Raw genomic sequence first — 19,240 nt, 5'->3', positions numbered from 1 at the left:
CTAGCTGCAGATTCCTTATCGACCCACCCATCCTCCACGCTCTGCGATCTGATACTCCTTTCCTTCCTGATCCCTTCTCTGCACCCTTGTGCCTTTCGTTGGTAAAAAATAAAAATGAAAAAATAGAGAAGACAAACCAAACATCAATAATAATTAATATAAGCATCTATCAAAAAAGAGGATTCTTTTTGGATACACTGTTTCACGTATAGCGGAGCTCTGCGTTTTAGTGCGGAAAGTAGTCATGGAAGAAACTGACGTCAGCGAGTCAAGGGAGGGCTAATATGGATTTTGACGACGTCACATCCAGTGGTCGACATTGTTACGGAGTCGCATGTCGCCCTCTACCGACATGCAGATGTACTCCTGTAGAAAAATTCCCGGATACATTCTGGCGCCTTGGGATAATTCAAAGGTAAGGAATCTGCTGATAAATCTATTCTTTACCAGATAAGGCATTACCAAAGGTAAGTTTGTGTGTAAGGTGCTGACTGTTCGCAGCAGCAAAAGCTCCTGATTTGTTTTGAGCATCCTGAGTTTAACTGTGCAAATGGTGATAGTGCACATACAGACTGTTCCTGTAATAAGAGATTTCTACATCTTAATTAGGGCTCCCGGTTTTATGGTATTTATTTTTGGGGCATTTCCGTCTGTATTTATCCATATTTATTATGGGTTTTGTGAAAATAATAACGTTGAAACTGGTATATTTCCACATTTATTTAACCAATACATATGGAGTCAGGCTTGAATGTCTGCCGGATTTCAGTAATATGAACACCCGCTAAAGATAAATCAAAGCACTTATATGAAAATATGCATATTTTCTGCTGTTTAAGTCTTTTTACTAAAATTCCTTTCTTTTTTTAACCATGTTACCTATCAATCCACACAGTTATTGGTCTGGCAGTCACAGCAAAGTGTATTTAGAATCACTCACAAACCACCCAATTTCTGTTTATATCCGCATTTAAAAATAAATACAGACAAGAAAATAAACGTTTTTCTGTCTGTATTTATCTGTAAAAACGGAAAACGGGGAGCCTTAATCTTCCTCCCTGTATTGATATTAATCAATTTTTAGAGGTTTTAATTAGTCTGTGCAAGATCTTTGTAGTCAGAGACTCCTAAACTCCTCCAGCTGTCCACACTGCTTGTTTTTAGATTGTGAATAAAGGTTTGAGGTAGAAGCACCTCTCTTATGACTTCCACTAGAAGAATTCCAACCCTTTATGTCTACAGTTCATTCATCCAAGATGAGGCAAATTTCAAATTGTTTCCATAATATTCGTGTACTCTCTAGCCACTCTCTAGACACTCAGTGCACACCAGACAGCTCTTAAAACTCTTCCTTAAAAACCTTAAGTTACAGTCACTGAAACTCTACAGGAGGAATCAAGATTTTCTCTATAACCAACACCATTGATTTATTCTGAGACACCCAGCAGCTTCAATAAATCAAAGGACATGACTGCCTGTTTTAAGAACCACTCTACTTAGCCAGAAACGGTTTCAAGCTTTGTTCGCTTGTGAAGTGAGTAAAGAAGCTTGTTGGCCCTTGCCACAATAGTGTGACATATTCTCCCCTGCCCCTCTACCTGCAGGGTTTAGACTTCTATGCCATTAGCTAACATAAGCAGGAAAACCTTGGGCACAACAACATCTTTTTGCTTGAAGCCAACTGATTATCCAGCTGTGTGTGGCAACTTAAAATCTTTAAACCAATCTACTAAAAGTGGTGACCTTTCCCAATTACAGTGCTACCCTCATATGAATCTTGCACAGTAGTTCAACTAGAGGAATTGTTTTGTAGTCTGGTTTCTATGCTAAATCCTTAAGAGCCATCATAGTGGATTAACGAAACAAGTTACTGTGCAGTAAGTGGGTTCTTTTGATGGATACATCTGCCTGTGGATTCCTCACCTTTTGAATTATCCTAATGCGCAGCATTCCTCGGAAACATTTCTTCTCAGCTCTCCCACGTCACTGAGGACGTCGCAATGTAACAGCTCCGCACGCGACTCCACGTAAAGTCATCGAAGCCATAAGAAGACCTCATCCGCATGCTGACATCAGATCCCTTTTTTCCGCGCAGTCAACGCGTAACGTTTTTTTCCCAGGTTCTCCATTTCTGGGACTTTCTTTGTTACTATTGCTGGCAACTTTGTAACCATTGAAGATGACTACTGCAAGAAAGTCGGGATTAAAGCCGTGCAGAGAATGTGGGGAGGGGGCGGATGTTTATCGCTGACCCTCATGAAGGTTGTTTGTGGTGCCTGTCCTCGGATCACAAAGTCAGGACATGTACTTTGTGTAAGCGGATGAATCCGAAGGCTTTGAAGGAAAGGGAGGCCATGTTGGTCATGGCCAAAGCCAAGAAGCAGAGGAGGTGTCACCGGCATCTCATACTTCGAGGTCATCTAAGAAGCACAAGAAGGAGTGGCACCATGATTCTCTCCATCGTTATTCGAAGGATGTGGCTCCGAAGTTTTTTTCTCCGGGTCCTAGGCGTCATCGCAGAGATGAGATCTCTCTGACTCCTTCACCAGGGCTGAGTCCAGCCCCGTCTCCGGCACCGAGAGATGTGACTCCTCCGGCTCAGAGGAATGTTACACCTCCTCCGACGGCAAGGTCAGCTACTCCACCTCCAACTAAGAAATTACTGACCCGGCAGCCAGAGCCAAACTTGGTGCCTCCACGGATGGTTCCAGAGCCTATTGTTCCAGATCCGCATATCCTACATTCCCGACTCCGGGATTAGATCCATCATATTTTTTAAATGCTATGTTCGCCATGTTTGAGAGGGCTGCAAACCCTACTGATGTGCCTGCTGGCCCCATGGGTCCATTAGCCTATTCTCTGGATGATTTCATCCTCATTTTCCCCAGGCACTGTTCATACCTTTCATGACTACAGGGAGTTGGCCTCTTCCGACACCAAGGTTATCAACGCTGTTGCAGTCTCTAGAGGATCGAGTTCCATTGGATGGTTCTTCTCCGGCACCTTCTGGATCCTAACCAGCACTGGTTCAGTCTCGGCCGACGTAAACCCCTGTTCCTGTGGATCCTCCTTCAAATCCGTTTCCGAAATCACAGACGCTGCGTCTGGCACTGCCGAAGCCGATCTGGATGATGTGATCTCAGAAAAGGCTCAAAGGCTGTTGGAGGAAGAGGAATATCAGGATGAACATGGAAGGGCTTGCAAAAGGTTAGTGGCCTGGACACCTCCTCTTAGTGGCAGTTGACGTCCCCTAAGTGCCTGCCACATCCTCAGGTGACCACATACCATGTTGTGATTCAAAAGGCTGTGAACCTTTTGGAGTTGCCTCTTCCCAAAGCAGAGTTGAAATCCAACATTCTTACAGAGGTTCTTCATTAGTCAACTTCTGCGTCAGAACCATTGCTGTCCTTCAATGAGGCATTATTATAGCCCATTTTGGATTTGGATGTTTGGCAGAAACCAATGGTCACCACTGCTGTTTCCAGGACGGTGGCTAGAAGATACAAGGTTGCTCCTGGGGATCCAGTGTTTCCGTCCTCCCATCCTTCACCGGAAAGCTTGGTGATCTAGGCATCTTGTTCTACTAAACTGTTGGCAGAGTCTTTTCCATCTACGCCTGCTGATGGGGAATCAAAACGTATGGAGCAGTCGGCTAAGAAAGTTTTTCTCATCATGGAGTAAAGCCCTGAAATCCTCGAATGGCACGTCTCTTGGGTCATTATACATCCATGCCCTCTTGGACTCAGCCAAGGAGGTTGTACCGAAGTTGCCCACGGAGGTTCAAGGGCATTTGTCGAAACTATTGTCAGATTCCAAGGCTGCTGCCTGCCATGTAATACAATCTGGGCTGGACACTTCGGATTCTGTGGCCAGTGCAATGGTGTCATCTGTGGCGACGAGAAGTCATGCCTGGTTGCGAGGTTCAGGCTTCTCGCCTGGTGTTCAAACTACGTTGCTTTTGATGGGTGCATCTTGTTTGGGGTTAAAGTGGATTCTGCGCTGCAGCACTTTAAGGATAGCAAGGCTACAGCAAGGTCTTTAAGGCTCAAGACCCATCCCAGGAGCTTCGGACAGTTCTGCAGGTTTTGTGGCTTTGTGAAAAACTTGTCCTTTCATGGCAGATAACCACAGCAGCAGTAGGCAAATCCCTTGTACAGGTCCTACAGGGGAAAGGGCAGAGGTCATATGCGTGGTTCAGCCTGAAAATAAGTGTCCTCCTCCTCCCCCTCCTCTTGCCCATCTCCAACCAGTGTTACAGGGAAGCAGCTCTAGCTCCGATGTCGTAGAGCATGCAGCTCCGTGGGAGGACGGGTGGCCTAATTTCGATCTCATTGGCGGTCGGTTACTAAAGACCGCTGGGTGTTAAATATCATAGCAAATGGGTATGCCCTACCCTTCCAGGAGCTTCCCCCTCCTTTATGTCCCCGTCAAAGCCTTTGCTCTGAAGAGTATCCCCTGCTTTTCAAAAGGGTGCAATCAAGTTAGTTCTAGAGCAGAAAAGGGGTCAAGGGTGCTACTCCCAGTACTTCCTGATTCCCCAAAAGAATGGTTGTTTTATCTCAAACAGTAGAAGTTCAAAATGTTGACCCTGGCTTAGGCTCTTCTTGTGCTGGAGATGGAAGACTGGATGGTGTTGATCGATTTACAGGATGCGTATTTTCACATTCCCATCCTGAATTTGCATCTGAAGTATCTCAGTTTTACGGCGGGGTCTCAACATTATCAGTTTGCGGTCCTTCTGTTCGGTCTTACTTCCACGTCTTGGGTCTTCACAAAGGTGATGGTGGTGGTAGCAGCACATCTCAGATGGCCGGGGATTACTGTTTTTCCCTATCTGGACAACTGGCTGTTCAAAGCAAAGTAGCCAGAGATAGTGCTGCATCATTTGCAGGTAACAACACAGCTGCTGTTCAGCTTGGAGTTTTCGATATATGTACCCAAATCTCACCTGGTGCCCGCTCGGGGCAAACTGTTCATCGCGGCAGTACTGGACACTACTGTGAGTCGTGCCTTCCTGCATCCACAGAGGATTCAGGTCATCCAGGCTAAGATTCCACTTTTTTCAGAATGAATGTTTTGCGCCTGCTCGGTTTACCGTCCTGCATACTGTTGGTCAACCATGCACGCTGGCATATGAGGGCCCTCCAGTGGTGCCTCCGCAGGCAGTGGTTTCAACACTATGGATATCCCGAGGACGTGGTCAATCTCCAGAAACACTGCAGTGGATCTGCGATGGTGGAGTGTTCCAGGCAACCTGTCTCAAGGGTAGCTGTTTCACCCTCCTTTTCCGGTGGCCACAGTGATAACTGATGCCTCCACTTTAGGATGGGGATCTATCTGGGGATCTGTAGGTGAAAGGTCTTTGGTCTCCAGAGGAAAGATTGTTTCACACCAATCTTTTGAAATTGCGAGCGATACGTTTGGCTCTTAAGGCTATCCTTCCTTCCCTTCACAGTTAGTCGGTTCAGGCCCTATCAAGCAACACTACTGTGATGTGGTACATCAACAAACAGGAAGGAGTAGGGTTGTATCTTCTTTGCAGAGAGGCTGTACGACTGTGGTCCTGGGCTCAGGAATATCAGATTTTTGTAATTGCAAATCATCTGGCTGGGGAGCTGAATGTGCTGCAGACAGTCTCAGTTGGCAATATTTGGCCGATCACGATTGGTGGTTCTTCACATTTTCAGGATGCAGGGTTTCCTCGGTTGGACCTGTTTGCTACTCAAGATAATGTGCACTGCCCACCATTCTGCAGTCTCCAGTATCCGATGCGGGGAGTGTTGGGGGATGCATTTCAGTTAGATTGGGGCTCGCAGCTTCTTTACGCATTTCCCCCATACCCTTGATTCCTTGAGTTCTGAGGAAGATTAGCTAAGACCGGGCCCAAGTCATATTGATCTCACCGGCTTGGCCGTGAAGGGTATAGTACACAGACCTCCTTTACCTCTCATTGCACCCTCTACTTCTCAGGGCACACCTCCTCTTGCAATCGCAGGGGCAGTTTCTACAACCCCCACCACCAGAGCCTGTACCTTCATGCCTGGAGATTGAACGGGGCAACCTGAGTTCTTTCTCTCTCCCACTGGATTTAGTGAACGTTATTTTATCAGCCAGAAGACACTCCACCAAATCTCTTTATTGTGGTAGGTGGGCAAGATTTGTGAAATGCTGTGGAGAGAAGTCTATTGACCCCTTGAAGGCCAATTTATCTGATGTTCTGAGTTTTTCCTCTTTCCTTGGTGTAACAGGGTCTTGCAGTGGCAACTGTTAAGGGCAACTTATCTGCCTTGTTGGCTTTTCTCCGTTTACCCGATCAACCCTCCTTGTTTAAATCTCCAAAAGTTATGAGATTCATTGAGTCTCACTAATAGGTTTCCTCCCACTCCTTTTATTATGCCTCAGTGGGATTTGAATTTGGTTCTCACGTTTTTGATGTGTTCACCCTTTGAACCTCTGCATAGTTGTCCCATAAGGTTTCTAGCTTTTAAAACTAGATCTTTAGTCACAACCACTAGGATGGAGAGCGAGTTGAAAGCTCTTAGTTCCAAACCTCCTTTTACATTTTTTCATGCAGATAAGATAGTTCTTGACCAGAGCTTGTAGTGAAGATTGCTATCTATATACTTACAATCATAAGTTAGCACAACCGCGTTAGATGTTAGAAAGCAATCTTGCCGCGTTTGCTGCTTTTGCACACGACACTGTAGTCACTTGTTATTAATCGAGAAAATGCTTGCTCGACTTTGCTTCACATGAGAACTGTCTGTTGTTCACATCCCGAACAGTGAGCAGCGACCTTGGTCTGTACATCGTGTAAAGAAACAGTCTGGGTCGCTAGACGGTGCATGTTGTTGGGTTCAGGTTGATCGGCCCACTATTTAGCCATAACACGCACGCAGCTGCAAATAACTGAAAGTCGGGTGCTTTTAATATTGCTGTGTTACATGTTTTTTCATTACATTCGGAAGAAGAGCTTTCCCAGGACCAGAGCCTAGCTGATCCTGTGATGTGATCCCACTGAGCTGATCTTTACGGTATGGGGTTCCCCATTCAAGCCTAGAGACCTTTTACTAGTCTAATAATAATAATATTAGTTTGCTAGGGAAAGGAAGGTGGCTGAGATCCACTGTCATTTTAGTATGATTACTCCTTTCATCTCCTATGGTATTGTAACTATGCTGATGGTTTTGATCTTAATCATTTGTCTGCTTATGTTAGCCAAAGCACTGCATCTTAGGACACGAGGTTTATAAAATAAACTCTTTAAACTTTAGAGTTTTCCCATTGTTAAATTCTGGGAGGTGTGGGAGCTGAACCCCAATAATCATCTGAACAATATTTTAAACACCCCATATTTTACCTAAGAAATTCGATTCCAGGATCTGTGGTTGATCTAGCAGGAAGGGGCTACACTCCTATTGATAATTTAGCAGAGTAAAACTAAATAAAATCTATATATATAGGGGGGATATTTGATTTATTACAGAATTATTAATAAAAGAGGTACATTGAAAATTACATAATTTACCATGAAGGCCCAAACAGTGTTCTAAAACGCTAATTAGTCAAATCTAGGTAAAACTCAAAAGCTAAACTCATAAAATGGACTGTCTTAGCAAAATGCCCAGCAGCATGTACAAATAGAAACAAAAGCAAGAGCCCCAGATCCTAAGACCAAGAGGCTTTTATACAAAACTCACACAAACTATTAATAGATTCTGCAAATTCAACATGGTATGATTGTGGTTAGGGTCACATTGGCAAATCAGAAACAGCAATGTAATATTCTAAATCTCTACTACTAACCCATTTCCTACGTTAAGAGAAATCTTCCACCTGCTTCTTCAGCAACTAAGCTCTGGAGATGCACCACATAAAAATTAAACAATTCTTTAACAGTACCTCATAGAATTAGCACGTCTAAAACGTAAATTTCAGCGGAAGTACTTGAAAATGATATTTTAGGTAGACGACCGGGGCGGCTCCTCCACCAGGGCCGAGGAGCGTCGCCCTACTGCTTTCTCGCAGTGTGAGAAGCAGTAACATAAAATGGTAATAACTACCATTTTATGTTTCTGCTTCTCGCACTGCGGGAAAGCAGAAAGGCTTGATTGGGGGTGGACGGGTGGTCCGGTTTGCTCTAGGGCAGGAGGGGAGTAGCTTGCCCACTGCTGAGGCCCGACCAAACCATTATTGCGCACTCTGCCCTTTCTCCATGTAGGCTGCAATGCAGCGAACATGGAGAAAATGGCCTCCCAATTGGCGCCTGGCTAGGAGCCGTCCCGACCAGATTGACTTAGTGGAGGGGAGGGAGGCCGCCTGCTCTCTGTTCCTGCCGAAGGCAGGACAGCAGGAGAGCAGCTCAGGAGCACAGACGACGTGAGACCCCGGAAGGTAAGTTTATTATTTTAATTAACCCCGCACCCGCGAGTCATGCCGGCCGCGACTGGTAGACTATGGAAGTGTCATTCAAAATAGATGCTTTCTAATACAGTTGTTCATCTTTCAATATTTGACGTTATTCACTTGATGCTCCGTGGCGGAAACAAGGAGAGAAATGGTTTGCAGCAGGACACTGATTGGGAAGGGGAATGAGCAGGAGAAACATGAGCAGAACACCACATCCATTTTTAAACATCTGGTTTTGCACTAAAATGTGTTATAACTACTTCACAATATTTATTACGCTTTAAAGTGACATAACACATTTGTTTCAAGTGTAACATTAAATCATCAGTTACACCCTCATGCATCATTAAAAAGCATACATTTTCGAAAATTATTTTACCACATTTGAACATTTTTGAAAAAGCTACTACACAAGTTTGACTTGCTGAAATGTAAGGCATGGTATGATTACGATTGCTCCTGGTAATCACTGTGTGCAATCAACATCGCACCACTTGTAATTGCGAGCCAGGCCCAAACACGTGGATCACTTTTTAATGTTCTATTAATAATGAGGGCCATTGTGTGGTATTATCACACTCAATAAATTAAAATCACTGGAGTTGTTCTTTTTCAGGTGCGATATATATCGCACCAGTTGATTGCCCACGCATAGCGAGTGCCTCATTCTGAATGTAGCAGGGGTGGGGTGGAAATCTCTGCTGCTTATGTGACCAAGGTAACGTTAAGCCAGAGACCCACACACCAGGGTTTGTTCTGGTAAACATTTTAAATTCTTATAAAAGTGGTTCCTCATCACGTAAACAGTTAAGGAGCCCTTCTATCCAATTCATCATCCTCTATGCTGATTGTACTATGTTGATGTTGCTTCATAACATTTTAAGCAGCCTTCTATTAAATGTCCTGTAGAAAAAACGTTCATGTTTTAAATGTATGTGTCCGATATTACCTCCTTTTATTTCTTTAGTGTTTTACATTGTGTGACTTGACAAATTGACCTGTTCTGTTAATTTACATGCTCATGGTATACACAAGTAATTACAAATCGACCCCTCATTAATGTATTCTGTGATGTTTTGCACACTTCTCTGAAATGTAGATACGTCCTTTTGCATCCTTGAACCTACTTTTACTAAATAAAATATTTGAAAGACCGTGAAATGTGATGTGTTGACGCTTTTCCATTGCAAATGTTTTGATTTCACACAGGGGAGTCCAATTGATAGAGCGAGAGGAAGAGGTGTGTATTTTTTACGAGAAAATAAACATTCAAGAAATGTTGACAAGAAATGGCGACATCGAGGTCCAGGCGATGGACGAAAAGATTCGTTTTCTGAAGATGAAACTTGCAGAAGAAAAACGAAAAGTTGAACAAGTTCGGAAAACATTGCCGAACAAAAGAGCGCTGGAAGCAGAGGTGGTCTCGCTCCTGATTCAGGTGAGGAGGATTTGACAGCTGGTTCATGATTCACTTGTCATTCTCATAGAAATAGATTTTTACTGAGCAACTGTGAAACTTCAAAATGGACTCTACTTACCGTCCAGTTTAATTTAGGGGTGGGTGATAAATGTAGCTCCGTCGGTGGAGTTGGTTGAGGACGCCATGTTGTGCTGTTTGCACTGATTTTTCAGTGCAGCACAAGCAGTGGGACATGCCGATATTCACCAATTTGCGTAACTCCGCAGAATCTCGCGGAGTTTTTATGTAACTCCGTGGAATTCAGCGGAGTGAAACTCCACGAGTTCCTCCCAGCCCTAGTTAAATTCACATAGTAATTGGAGTCACAAGGTTAGTAATTTTATATTTACTTTTCCATCAATCGTTTTTTTTCAACACAATGAACGCAATGCATGTAATGGAATGGAAGGAAGGAAAAACGAATATATACTATTGTCCAAATACGAGGTGCATATTTGAAATTTTCTGTGTAAACAGAATAAAAAGGCATCACTTCTTTGTAATCTACGTGTTTTCTCCATAAAAGTGCGGCGGGCTTCACCCCCTTTTCCCACGACAGTGCATTTGCATAAGCTGCACTTCTCATTGAAAAGAGGCTTTTTCATGAAGATAGGTTGACACCCCTTCAAAAAGAATTATATTAACTGTCTTGATTGACTGCAATGTCATTCTAAGAACTTAGAAAAAGTTGATATGCTAAATTATAGGGCAGCTGATTATTACCAGCAGATCCACCCTCTCCTTCATACTTCATTGCTGTTCCTACCATTGTCAGTTTCTTCTTTTCCATGCTGCAATGCAGATCTGGAGCAGAAGTTCCTCAGGCTGTTTTTTCCTGGCCTATTTCGACAGCTTTTTGTTAGTGTGAATAGTGTGCCTTTCCTCAATGTCATCAGGCTTTAAGCCTTGTGTGACTTGTACTCGGTAGATGTTGGTTACAGACCCACATACCATTTGTATGTGGTGTTTGAGGGAATACCATGACTCCGTAGATTGCGGCTCCTGCCAGAGACTGAAGCCGAAAGCGCTCAAGGAACATCTTATGAAGTTGCTGGTGGCATGTCTGTTTCAGTCCTCAGAGACATTGCGGCCTTGTTCTTCTTCTTCTCCTCTGGAGGTCAGTTCGGAAGGCCGTTCTAGTAGCCGGAGCTGTTCTCCAGGACATCGTACATCAGAAACGTCCATGGGTAAGCGCAGGCGTTTGAAGTCGCTGCACCCCCGACGTCACTGCGTGAAGACTCCGTCTCCCACGGCTCCCCCCCTGCTTGCTGGTTGAGGAGGCTGTTCACGACTCCGCCCAAGTCTCCCCATCTTTCTGGGAGCCAGGGCTTTGATGGCCCAGATGAGTGAGTATTATAACTGGCTACACCTCATCTTTGGTCCTCCATCTGCCACTGGAGCGCCCTAGGGCCCCAAGGAGGTGAGTTGAACCACGCTGGTGGATTCGTCCTCTGTAGTGGTTGGGCCATTTGAGTCTTCAGGTCGACCCTGGTCGGCGTCGGCCGACTCTGTTACGGCACCAGTACACAGCCCTTTGGCATCTGTTGTTGATCAGCTGACTCTGATATTGATGTTGGCTGCGCCGATCAAAGTTTTCCTCCTCTGATGTCAAAGCATCGCCTTCTCACCATCCAGTGTTGGGTGCGGAGTCGGTAGAGCAAACTGAGGGGAATGTGGCATTTTCCCTTGTGTCTCAGGATGAGACTTCGGAGAGTCACCTTTTAATGGGTGTTGTAAGGGGGTCTGAGCTCTTTCAGCCCATCTCTGAGGTTATTCCATCTCAAGTGGTGGAGAGTTGGATAGCTGCTCTTGGTGAGGCTAGTAGGCTGGGGTCCTCTCCAGTCTCAGGGCTATTTTTCACTCCTCATCTAGCAAACTGATGCAAGTGCTTCCTTTGCAGATGTGTTGAGGAAAGTGGCGGCAGTTTTGGACTTGTCACTGCCTATGGTGGAGAAGTCCACTGACCCTCTGATGGAGGTCCTTTACCAAGGACAGTTGGGAGAAGAGTCTGTTTTTCCATACAGTGAGGCCCTGTTTGACATATTGTTAGGAACATGGGCCAAGCCTAATTCAAGGGTCTCGGTGGACACTACTCGTAGGCACCTACCTGCTCCAGGAGATCCAGTTTGTCTCCTCAGGCATCCTACCACTTGTAGCCTTGTATTTCAGGCTGCTACAGACTCAAAGGATGTGGATTCTGCACCTAAGACTCTATTAAATAAAGAATCTAGGAGTCAAGATGCATGTGGCAGACACATATTTGCTTCTGCTAGTTCTGCGTTGAGATCCACCACCACGTCTTGTGTTCTTGGGCGTTTTACCCATTCTTTGTGGGATACCTTGCAGACCATGTTACCATCGTTTATCGGATAACCTCCGTTCTGATGTTGAACACCTGATAAGAGAGGGACAGCAGGCAGCTATGCTGGTAATCAAATATGGCATGGATACTACTGATTCAGTACGTAGGGCCATGGCATCTTCGGTGGCGCTCTGGCGTCCTGCATGGTTAAGAGCTTCAGGTTTTCAGATGCTGTACAGGTGACTTTAGTTGATATGCCCTTTGACGGCACCCATCTTTTTGGGGCTCAGGCAGATTCGGCATTGAGATGCTTCCGAGATAGGAGAAGTGATAGTCTTAATTACTCTTTCTCTGTCATATGTTCTTTAATTAGGACCTTATACTTGAGTTGTATAGGTGATACTGTTTTTTTTATTTTCTCAAAGGCCTACCTTTGTTAGGGCATTGACATGTCCCGCTTCTGGTTACACCTGGTTGGTGTTTCTGCGAGTTGCAGATGTTTTTTCTTTCAATACTGTCTTTAACAGTTTAGATGGTATAAGGATACCTGAGGAAAATGTTCTCCTTTTTCTTTTTTCCTCTGATACTGGGCTTCTTGCTCAAGAGGTCATTTGCAAGTGATGTGTCTTCCGGTTAGGAATTTTACCTATTCACATGCCTCTTTCGAAGCAATTTGGTAATGCTGGTATGCAATACTCTGACTTGCAATATTTCTTATAGAAGCATATTACTTACGCCAATGTTGAGACTTTGTATACAGAGTGTATACTTGTTTTTGTAAATACTCTGAATTTCCACTTCAGGGTAATTTTTGTCTCTGGTTTGTCCAATGCATTCACTTTCGCTACTTAGCGGAGTACACTTTTCATTGAATTCAGGTGGTGCATGGATAGATTTTACATTGAATGAATTTTAGGCTATGATTCCCGGTGAGGGGCTCATGCCGGCTTTATTATGTGTTGAGTTCACTTACATGTTCATAAGAATTTGTTCTATGAAAGTGTGTTCCTCTTGACTGGAGGCGATACATCTGGCAAGATCAGGGTGTCTGGTGTGTATTCTTCTGAATACTTAGTCTTTGTTTTCTTCATTTCTGCAGGTGATGCTTATTACTATGCTCAATTTTAGAACATGGTTGTCCCCTGAGCTCTGCTTCTGAGATTACCTGAGATACAGTGTTGAAATTGTTGCCTTATGGTTGTTTACAGCTGTGCATTACATGGTTGGGAAGATTTCATCAGAAGAGAAGGTTAGCTTTTTGATCCTCCTTCACTTTAAGAACATCATGGATATTTCTTTGTTCTTTGGCACTGGTACTATTGATAGTAATACCTTTCCTGTCTGGAGATTGGATGTTATCTGTCTCCCTGTTTCCTTTCTTTATTGGGCATTTGTTATTTTCTGTACCTCAGTCTTTTAAAGGATCATAGTGTGAGGTTATGACCTGGTGCTTCATTGTTCTTGGAGAACTAAAATATGCTTAGTTAGGCGCTTGTCTGTCTTATGGTCAGATTTGATTTTGGCATGTTTGTCTTATGGACAATTATTCCAACTGGGTTCCTTTTTTGAGTAATTTCCAGGTAATTGGCTTATTGTATTCATCTTGGCCTTCTAGGCCAAGTGTTGTCGTAGGGGCTTGCTGATAGCAAGGTGTCATTTTCATGTAGCTTTTCATTGCGTATTACCAGTCTGTTAAGATACTTTTGGCAGGCCACATTATCTTGATGCTAAATCATCCAAGGTGTTTCGTTTAGGGTGCAATTTCTCTCTTGATACTATAATGTATGGTACTTTGAAGTTGGTTTTTCAGATCCATTTATCCACATGTGTGCACAAAGGATACACAAGTGTGTTGTATATGTGTTTATACATGCTGAGTTATGATTCTGCTTCATGTAAAAAAACAATTATTGTGAAGATGAGATTTGCATCTCTCTTCTGTGCAACTTTGGATTCGGATCTATATATATGCATAGAATCTGCTGATATGGATCTTGACATAATTGTTATATTTTCATGACAGATTCATATCTGCTAATTATCATCTTTCCATTTCAACAGGCACTATACATTATGTGAAACTTCGAGTGGTCAATTTGGCGAAATTATGTTTGTTTCAAGGATGGATTATGATGTTAATCTACCTTGATACTTGGTTTGGTATTCCAGACCTTGCAATGGATGGGTTATTCCTCTTGGTTTTATGAGAACGGGTTCTGCAAGCTCCTCTTTTCTAGAGTTAATAGGTTAGTATTCCTTCAGATATTTCTTTACTGATTTAGAGAATACTGGTTACATGACATTCACTTTGCCTTTTGGCCCCTCTAGTTCAAGGGCTCACTTACCCTTTGGGGCTTAAATGCTAGTGTCTGACTGATGTCAGATGTCTTCGGACACCTTTTTATCTTGTTCCCCTTGAGTGTGGGTTTTTTCGTGCCTGTGGGATGTCTCTTATTTACATTGTGTGTGGTCATTGCCACAGTTTTTAAAAGGAGCCATGCTTTTTTTCATCTAATACCTACGCATGTCTGGTCTGTGGTTAATTTCTACCAGCTAGTTCTCTTTGGAAAGTTTTGTTGGATTGGTTCGCAGACCCCGATCCGGGTGGGTATAGCTATGGTATTTCATTAAAAAATTAAGGAATCTGTGGCAAGATGTCTCGATCAGATGAAAAAGCTACTTGCCTTCCTTAACGTATTATCTGGTAGAGACACAGTCTAGCCGCAGATTCCTTAACACCTCTGCCCATCCTCTCCTCTCTGCAAACGATCTGTAGTGTAAGGCAGTCGCAGCGGGCATGACTCTCGGGTGGGGGGTGGGTAGGGGGGGTCGCGCGGGTTCATTAAAATTAAAACAATCGTACCTTCCCGAGCCGCATCAGCTCCTGGCCGGGTCCTGCATTTTCATGCTGCTCTCCTGAACAGGAAGCAGCCACAGGCAGCCTCCCTCCCCTCCGCAAAGTGAGAGTGCTCATGACTGGTTTGGTCGGCCCTCAGACAGTCCAGGCTCGTAGCATTGGGCAAGCCACTCCTCACTGACCCGCCCGTCCCAACCAGGCATATCCTTCCTGCTTTCTCACAGTGTGAGAAGCAGAAACATAAAATGGTATTTAAAATACCATTCACGGTTTCTGCTTCTCACACTGCGAGAAAGCAGTGGGGCGATGCTCCTACGCCCTAATGGAGGAACCACCCCTGGTGTAAGGGTTATCCTCCTTTTCAGTACTGGTTTTATATACTAGTGATTACTGTTTCATGTAATTGTGTGAATCAATGGTCCATTGGATCTTATGCCTTTATTTTGACTTGTTATTGTCATATCTATGGTTATAATTATTTCGTCATTGCTTTTGGTCTTTCCTTATGGGCCTTGCCTGGGTATGGTCATACCATTTATTTCCATTTTGTTTTTGTTTTTAAAGATATATTGATCTTTTTCGGCACACTGTTTCCACAGGCAGTTTCTGTAGAGGCTCTGTATTCTAGTGCGGAAGGTTTCTCAGACGAAACTGACATCCAAACGCCAGAGGGGACAGTGGCATAGCAAAGGGGGTATGGGATGACCCCTCCCTGCTCTTCCTGCAGCTGTCGCAGGGCAGCCGCCACAGGGACTGCCACTGGCAGCAAAATGTCTTGCTACGCCACTGGGAGGGGACTTATATGGCTCCATTGACTACACAACAGGAGTTATCATCACGGCGCCGTACGGCCCTGTCCCCCAGCACACAGAGGAAATGCTGAAAAATGTCCCGATCCGGTCTGGCGCCTGGGGAGAATTCAAACGTTAAGGAATCTGCAGCTAGACTGTGTCTCTACCAGATAGTATGTTACCGAAGGTAAGTAATCTGTTCGTCAGTTCCCTTTTTTCCGCGCCTTCGACGCGCAACGGTTTTTCTCCAGTGCTACTTTGTAGTTTGGTCGTGTATCTCTGTTTATTCGGCTATGTCTTCGACTAGGAAGTCGGGCTTTAAGCCCTGTAGGGAGTGTGGAGGTCTAATGTCGATAACGGATCCACACCAGAATTGTTTATGGTGCCGCTCCTCGGAACATGATATGGAGGAGTGCGGATGCTGTAAAAGCATGAACCCGAAGGCACTCAAGGAAAGGAAGACCAAGCTCTTCATGAAGAAGATTGGTGAAGAGAAAAGAGGGAGGAAGAAGGAGAGATCGAAGAGAGAGTCATCGACTTCGAGGTCGAAGAAACACCATAAAAAAAGTAAACATTCTAGACGTCGATCCTCGAAGTCCAAGAAATCGAGGTCGGCTTCGTCTCATCGACGTCGGAGCAAAGGTTTATCTCCTTCACCTTCGAGGTCACCGGAAGGTTCTCCTTCGAGGAAGCAGACTCCGATTCAGTCTCCGACGAGGTCTTCGGCTCCGTCTAAGACGTCGACTCCGGTTCGTGTGGAGTCGGATGCTTCTATGCATGAGGAGCAGGAAGAGTCTGTTCCAGTAACTGAAGATTCTGAGGCTCCGGTGGAGGATACTGCGGAGCCGGTGCCGGAGGCCCCACAAGGGGTTCCTTTGCCTCAGTTCCCGGCCCCAGGTACGGATTCGGCTAATTTCTTAAATGCTATGTATGGCATTTTTAATAGGGCGGCCTACCCATCCGGAGCACCAGCTGGTCCCGTGGGTCCGATGGCCTTTACAATGGGGGTGCCACAGCAGTATGCTCAGGCCCCCTTTATGCCCTTTATGCTGATGGCGCCTTCTTGGCAGTTTCCGGCGCCGTCTGGGGATCCGATTCGACCTCGGAAGGTCCGACAGGCTTCGGAGCCTCCTTCGACGCCGAGACTGGCTCCATCGACGCCGAAACCGACTCCATCGACGCCGAGGCTGACTCCATCTGCGCCGTGTCTGGCGCCGTCGACGCCGGTTCCTCTGGTTCCTCCGACGCCGCGTACGACGTCGCCGACGTCGGTTCCCCGAATCCGGTCGAGGAGGGAAGCCCAGAGGGTGTTGGAGGAAAGAAGATATCGAGAGGTGGAAGAAGGTGAGGTTGATTCTTCTTCGGACGAATTCGAGGGCATTGAGGAAGCCAGTGGGCTGGATACGACCCCAGAGTGGGAACATGCATCTGCCAGGTCTTCTCCACCTCATGAGTTGGCTCCCTATCACGTAGTGATAAAGAAAGCAGCAGAGCTTCTGGATTTACAGCTGCCTTCTGTGGAGTACAAATCCAACCTGCTCACAGAAGTGTTACATTCTCCGACTTCGACATCAGAGCCCTTGTTGCCTTTCAATGAGGCCATATTGGAGCCGGTATTAGAGGTATGGAAGAAGCCCCTTTCATCTCCTGCTGTGTGTAGACAGGTGGCAAGAAGGTACAAGGTTGCACCAGGGGATCCTGACTTTTTATCCACTCATCCGTCCCCGGACAGTTTGGTTGTGCAGGCTTCATGCTCCAAGCATGCTTCCGGTGCCTTTCCTCAGTCTCCAGATGACAGGGAGTCTAAAAAAGCTGATCAGGCAGCCAAAAAGACCTTTTCCACAGGAAGCATGGCGTTAAAATCGACTAATGCTATATGCCTGCTGGGGCGTTACGTGCACGCTCTAATGGATTCCATTAAGTCCTTGGCTCCTAAGTTGCCTGAAGGGGATAAGTCATCCTTCATGGAGGTTGTAGCGGACACTCAGGCGGCTGCCAGGCAAGTTATCCAGTCAGGGTTGGATACTGCGGACTCCGTGGCAAGGATCATGGGGTTGTCTGTTGCTGTAAGAAGGCAGGCTTGGCTCCGTAACTCTGGTTTCTCAGCGGATGTTCAAGCTACGCTGGTCGATCTTCCATTTGATGGTCAGAAGCTGTTTGGGGAGAAAGCGGACTCTGCCCTTCAGCGTTTTAAGGACAGCCGATTGACTGCAAAATCCTTGGGCCTGCAAGTACCGGCAAGGGGTTCGACCTTTCGAAAATTTAGGGGCTTTGGGCGATTGTCTTTTCGCTCTTACCGGCAGCCCCAGCAGCAGCAGCAGCAGCAGCAGCAGCAACAGCAGAATCCCCTCTATAAGTCCTATAGAGGGAGGCAAAAGGGTCGGAGAGGTTCTGGACGCAACCCCTCCTCTTCTTCCTCCTCCTCTGCTCCCAATGAGGCCTCAGGGAAGCAGCCCTAGATCCCCCATCCTGGATCATGTAAGGCCTTTGGGGGGTCGGGTGTCCTACTTTCTACGGGGTTGGAAATGGGTTACAACAGACCTTTGGGTTTTGAACCTCGTAGAGACTGGGTACGCCCTTCCCTTTCGGGAGTTTCCTCCCCCTTACCCTCCTTGCCAAGGTTATTGTTCGGAGGACCACCTGCTTCTCCTGCAGAAGGAAGTTCTAGCCTTGCTCCAGAAGGGTGTAATAGAGGTGGTTCCGGAGCAGGAAAGGGGTCAGGGATGCTACTCCTGGTATTTTCTGATTCCCAAAAAGGACGGCAGATTGCGTCCGATACTGGACCTGAGAATCTTGAACTTTTACCTGAAACAGGAGAAATTCAAGATGCTGACCCTTGCGCAGGTTCTTCAAGCGTTGCAGCAAGGAGACTGGTTGGTGTCGCTCGACTTGCAGGACGCGTACTTCCATGTCCCAATCCTGAAGTCGCACAGGAAGTATCTCCGATTTACGGTTGGGTCGCAACATTACCAGTTTGCGGTCCTCCCGTTTGGTCTTACTACCGCACCTCGAGTCTTCACAAAGGTGATGGCAGTGGTGGCTGCCCATCTCAGGAGGTCGGGGATTCCAGTTTTTCCCTACCTGGACGACTGGCTTCTGAAGGCAGAGTCCCCAGAGATGGTGCAGCATCATCTGCAGGTAACATCCCAGCTGTTGTTCGACTTGGGTTTTTCGATCAATGTGCCCAAATCTCACCTGGTGCCCTCTCAACACAACCTGTTCATAGGGGCGGTACTGGACACTACTGTGTGTCGAGCATTCCCTCCTCCTCAAAGGATTCTCGACATTCAGGAGTTGGTCCCTTTATTCCACAGTGGAGCGGTTGTTCCAGTTCTGAAGGTCCTTCTCCTGCTCGGTCTGTTCGCTTCCTGCATTCTGTTGGTCAACCATGCACGCTGGCACATGAGGGCACTCCAGTGGTG

At 45.7% G+C, this 19,240-nt stretch overlaps 1 protein-coding gene across 1 annotated transcript in view; it reads left to right on the top strand.

Moving 5' to 3' along the window:
* The window catches only part of CCDC146 (coiled-coil domain containing 146), a 1,030,007-nt gene that overhangs the window by 710,967 nt on the left and 299,800 nt on the right, over nt 1–19,240 (top strand). Inside the window, exon 15 of the mRNA XM_085654014.1 lies at nt 9,619–9,847. Within this exon, the coding sequence (XP_085510140.1) occupies nt 9,619–9,847 (229 nt within the window). The remainder of the gene's footprint in view (nt 1–9,618; nt 9,848–19,240) is intronic.

The sequence above is a fragment of the Triturus cristatus genome, chromosome 4_1, assembly GCF_964204655.1.
Source record: "Triturus cristatus chromosome 4_1, aTriCri1.1, whole genome shotgun sequence".
Classification (NCBI taxonomy): domain Eukaryota; kingdom Metazoa; phylum Chordata; class Amphibia; order Caudata; family Salamandridae; genus Triturus; species Triturus cristatus.
Note: the sequence above shows the minus strand (reverse complement) of the source record. Positions and strands in the feature narration are given on the sequence as shown.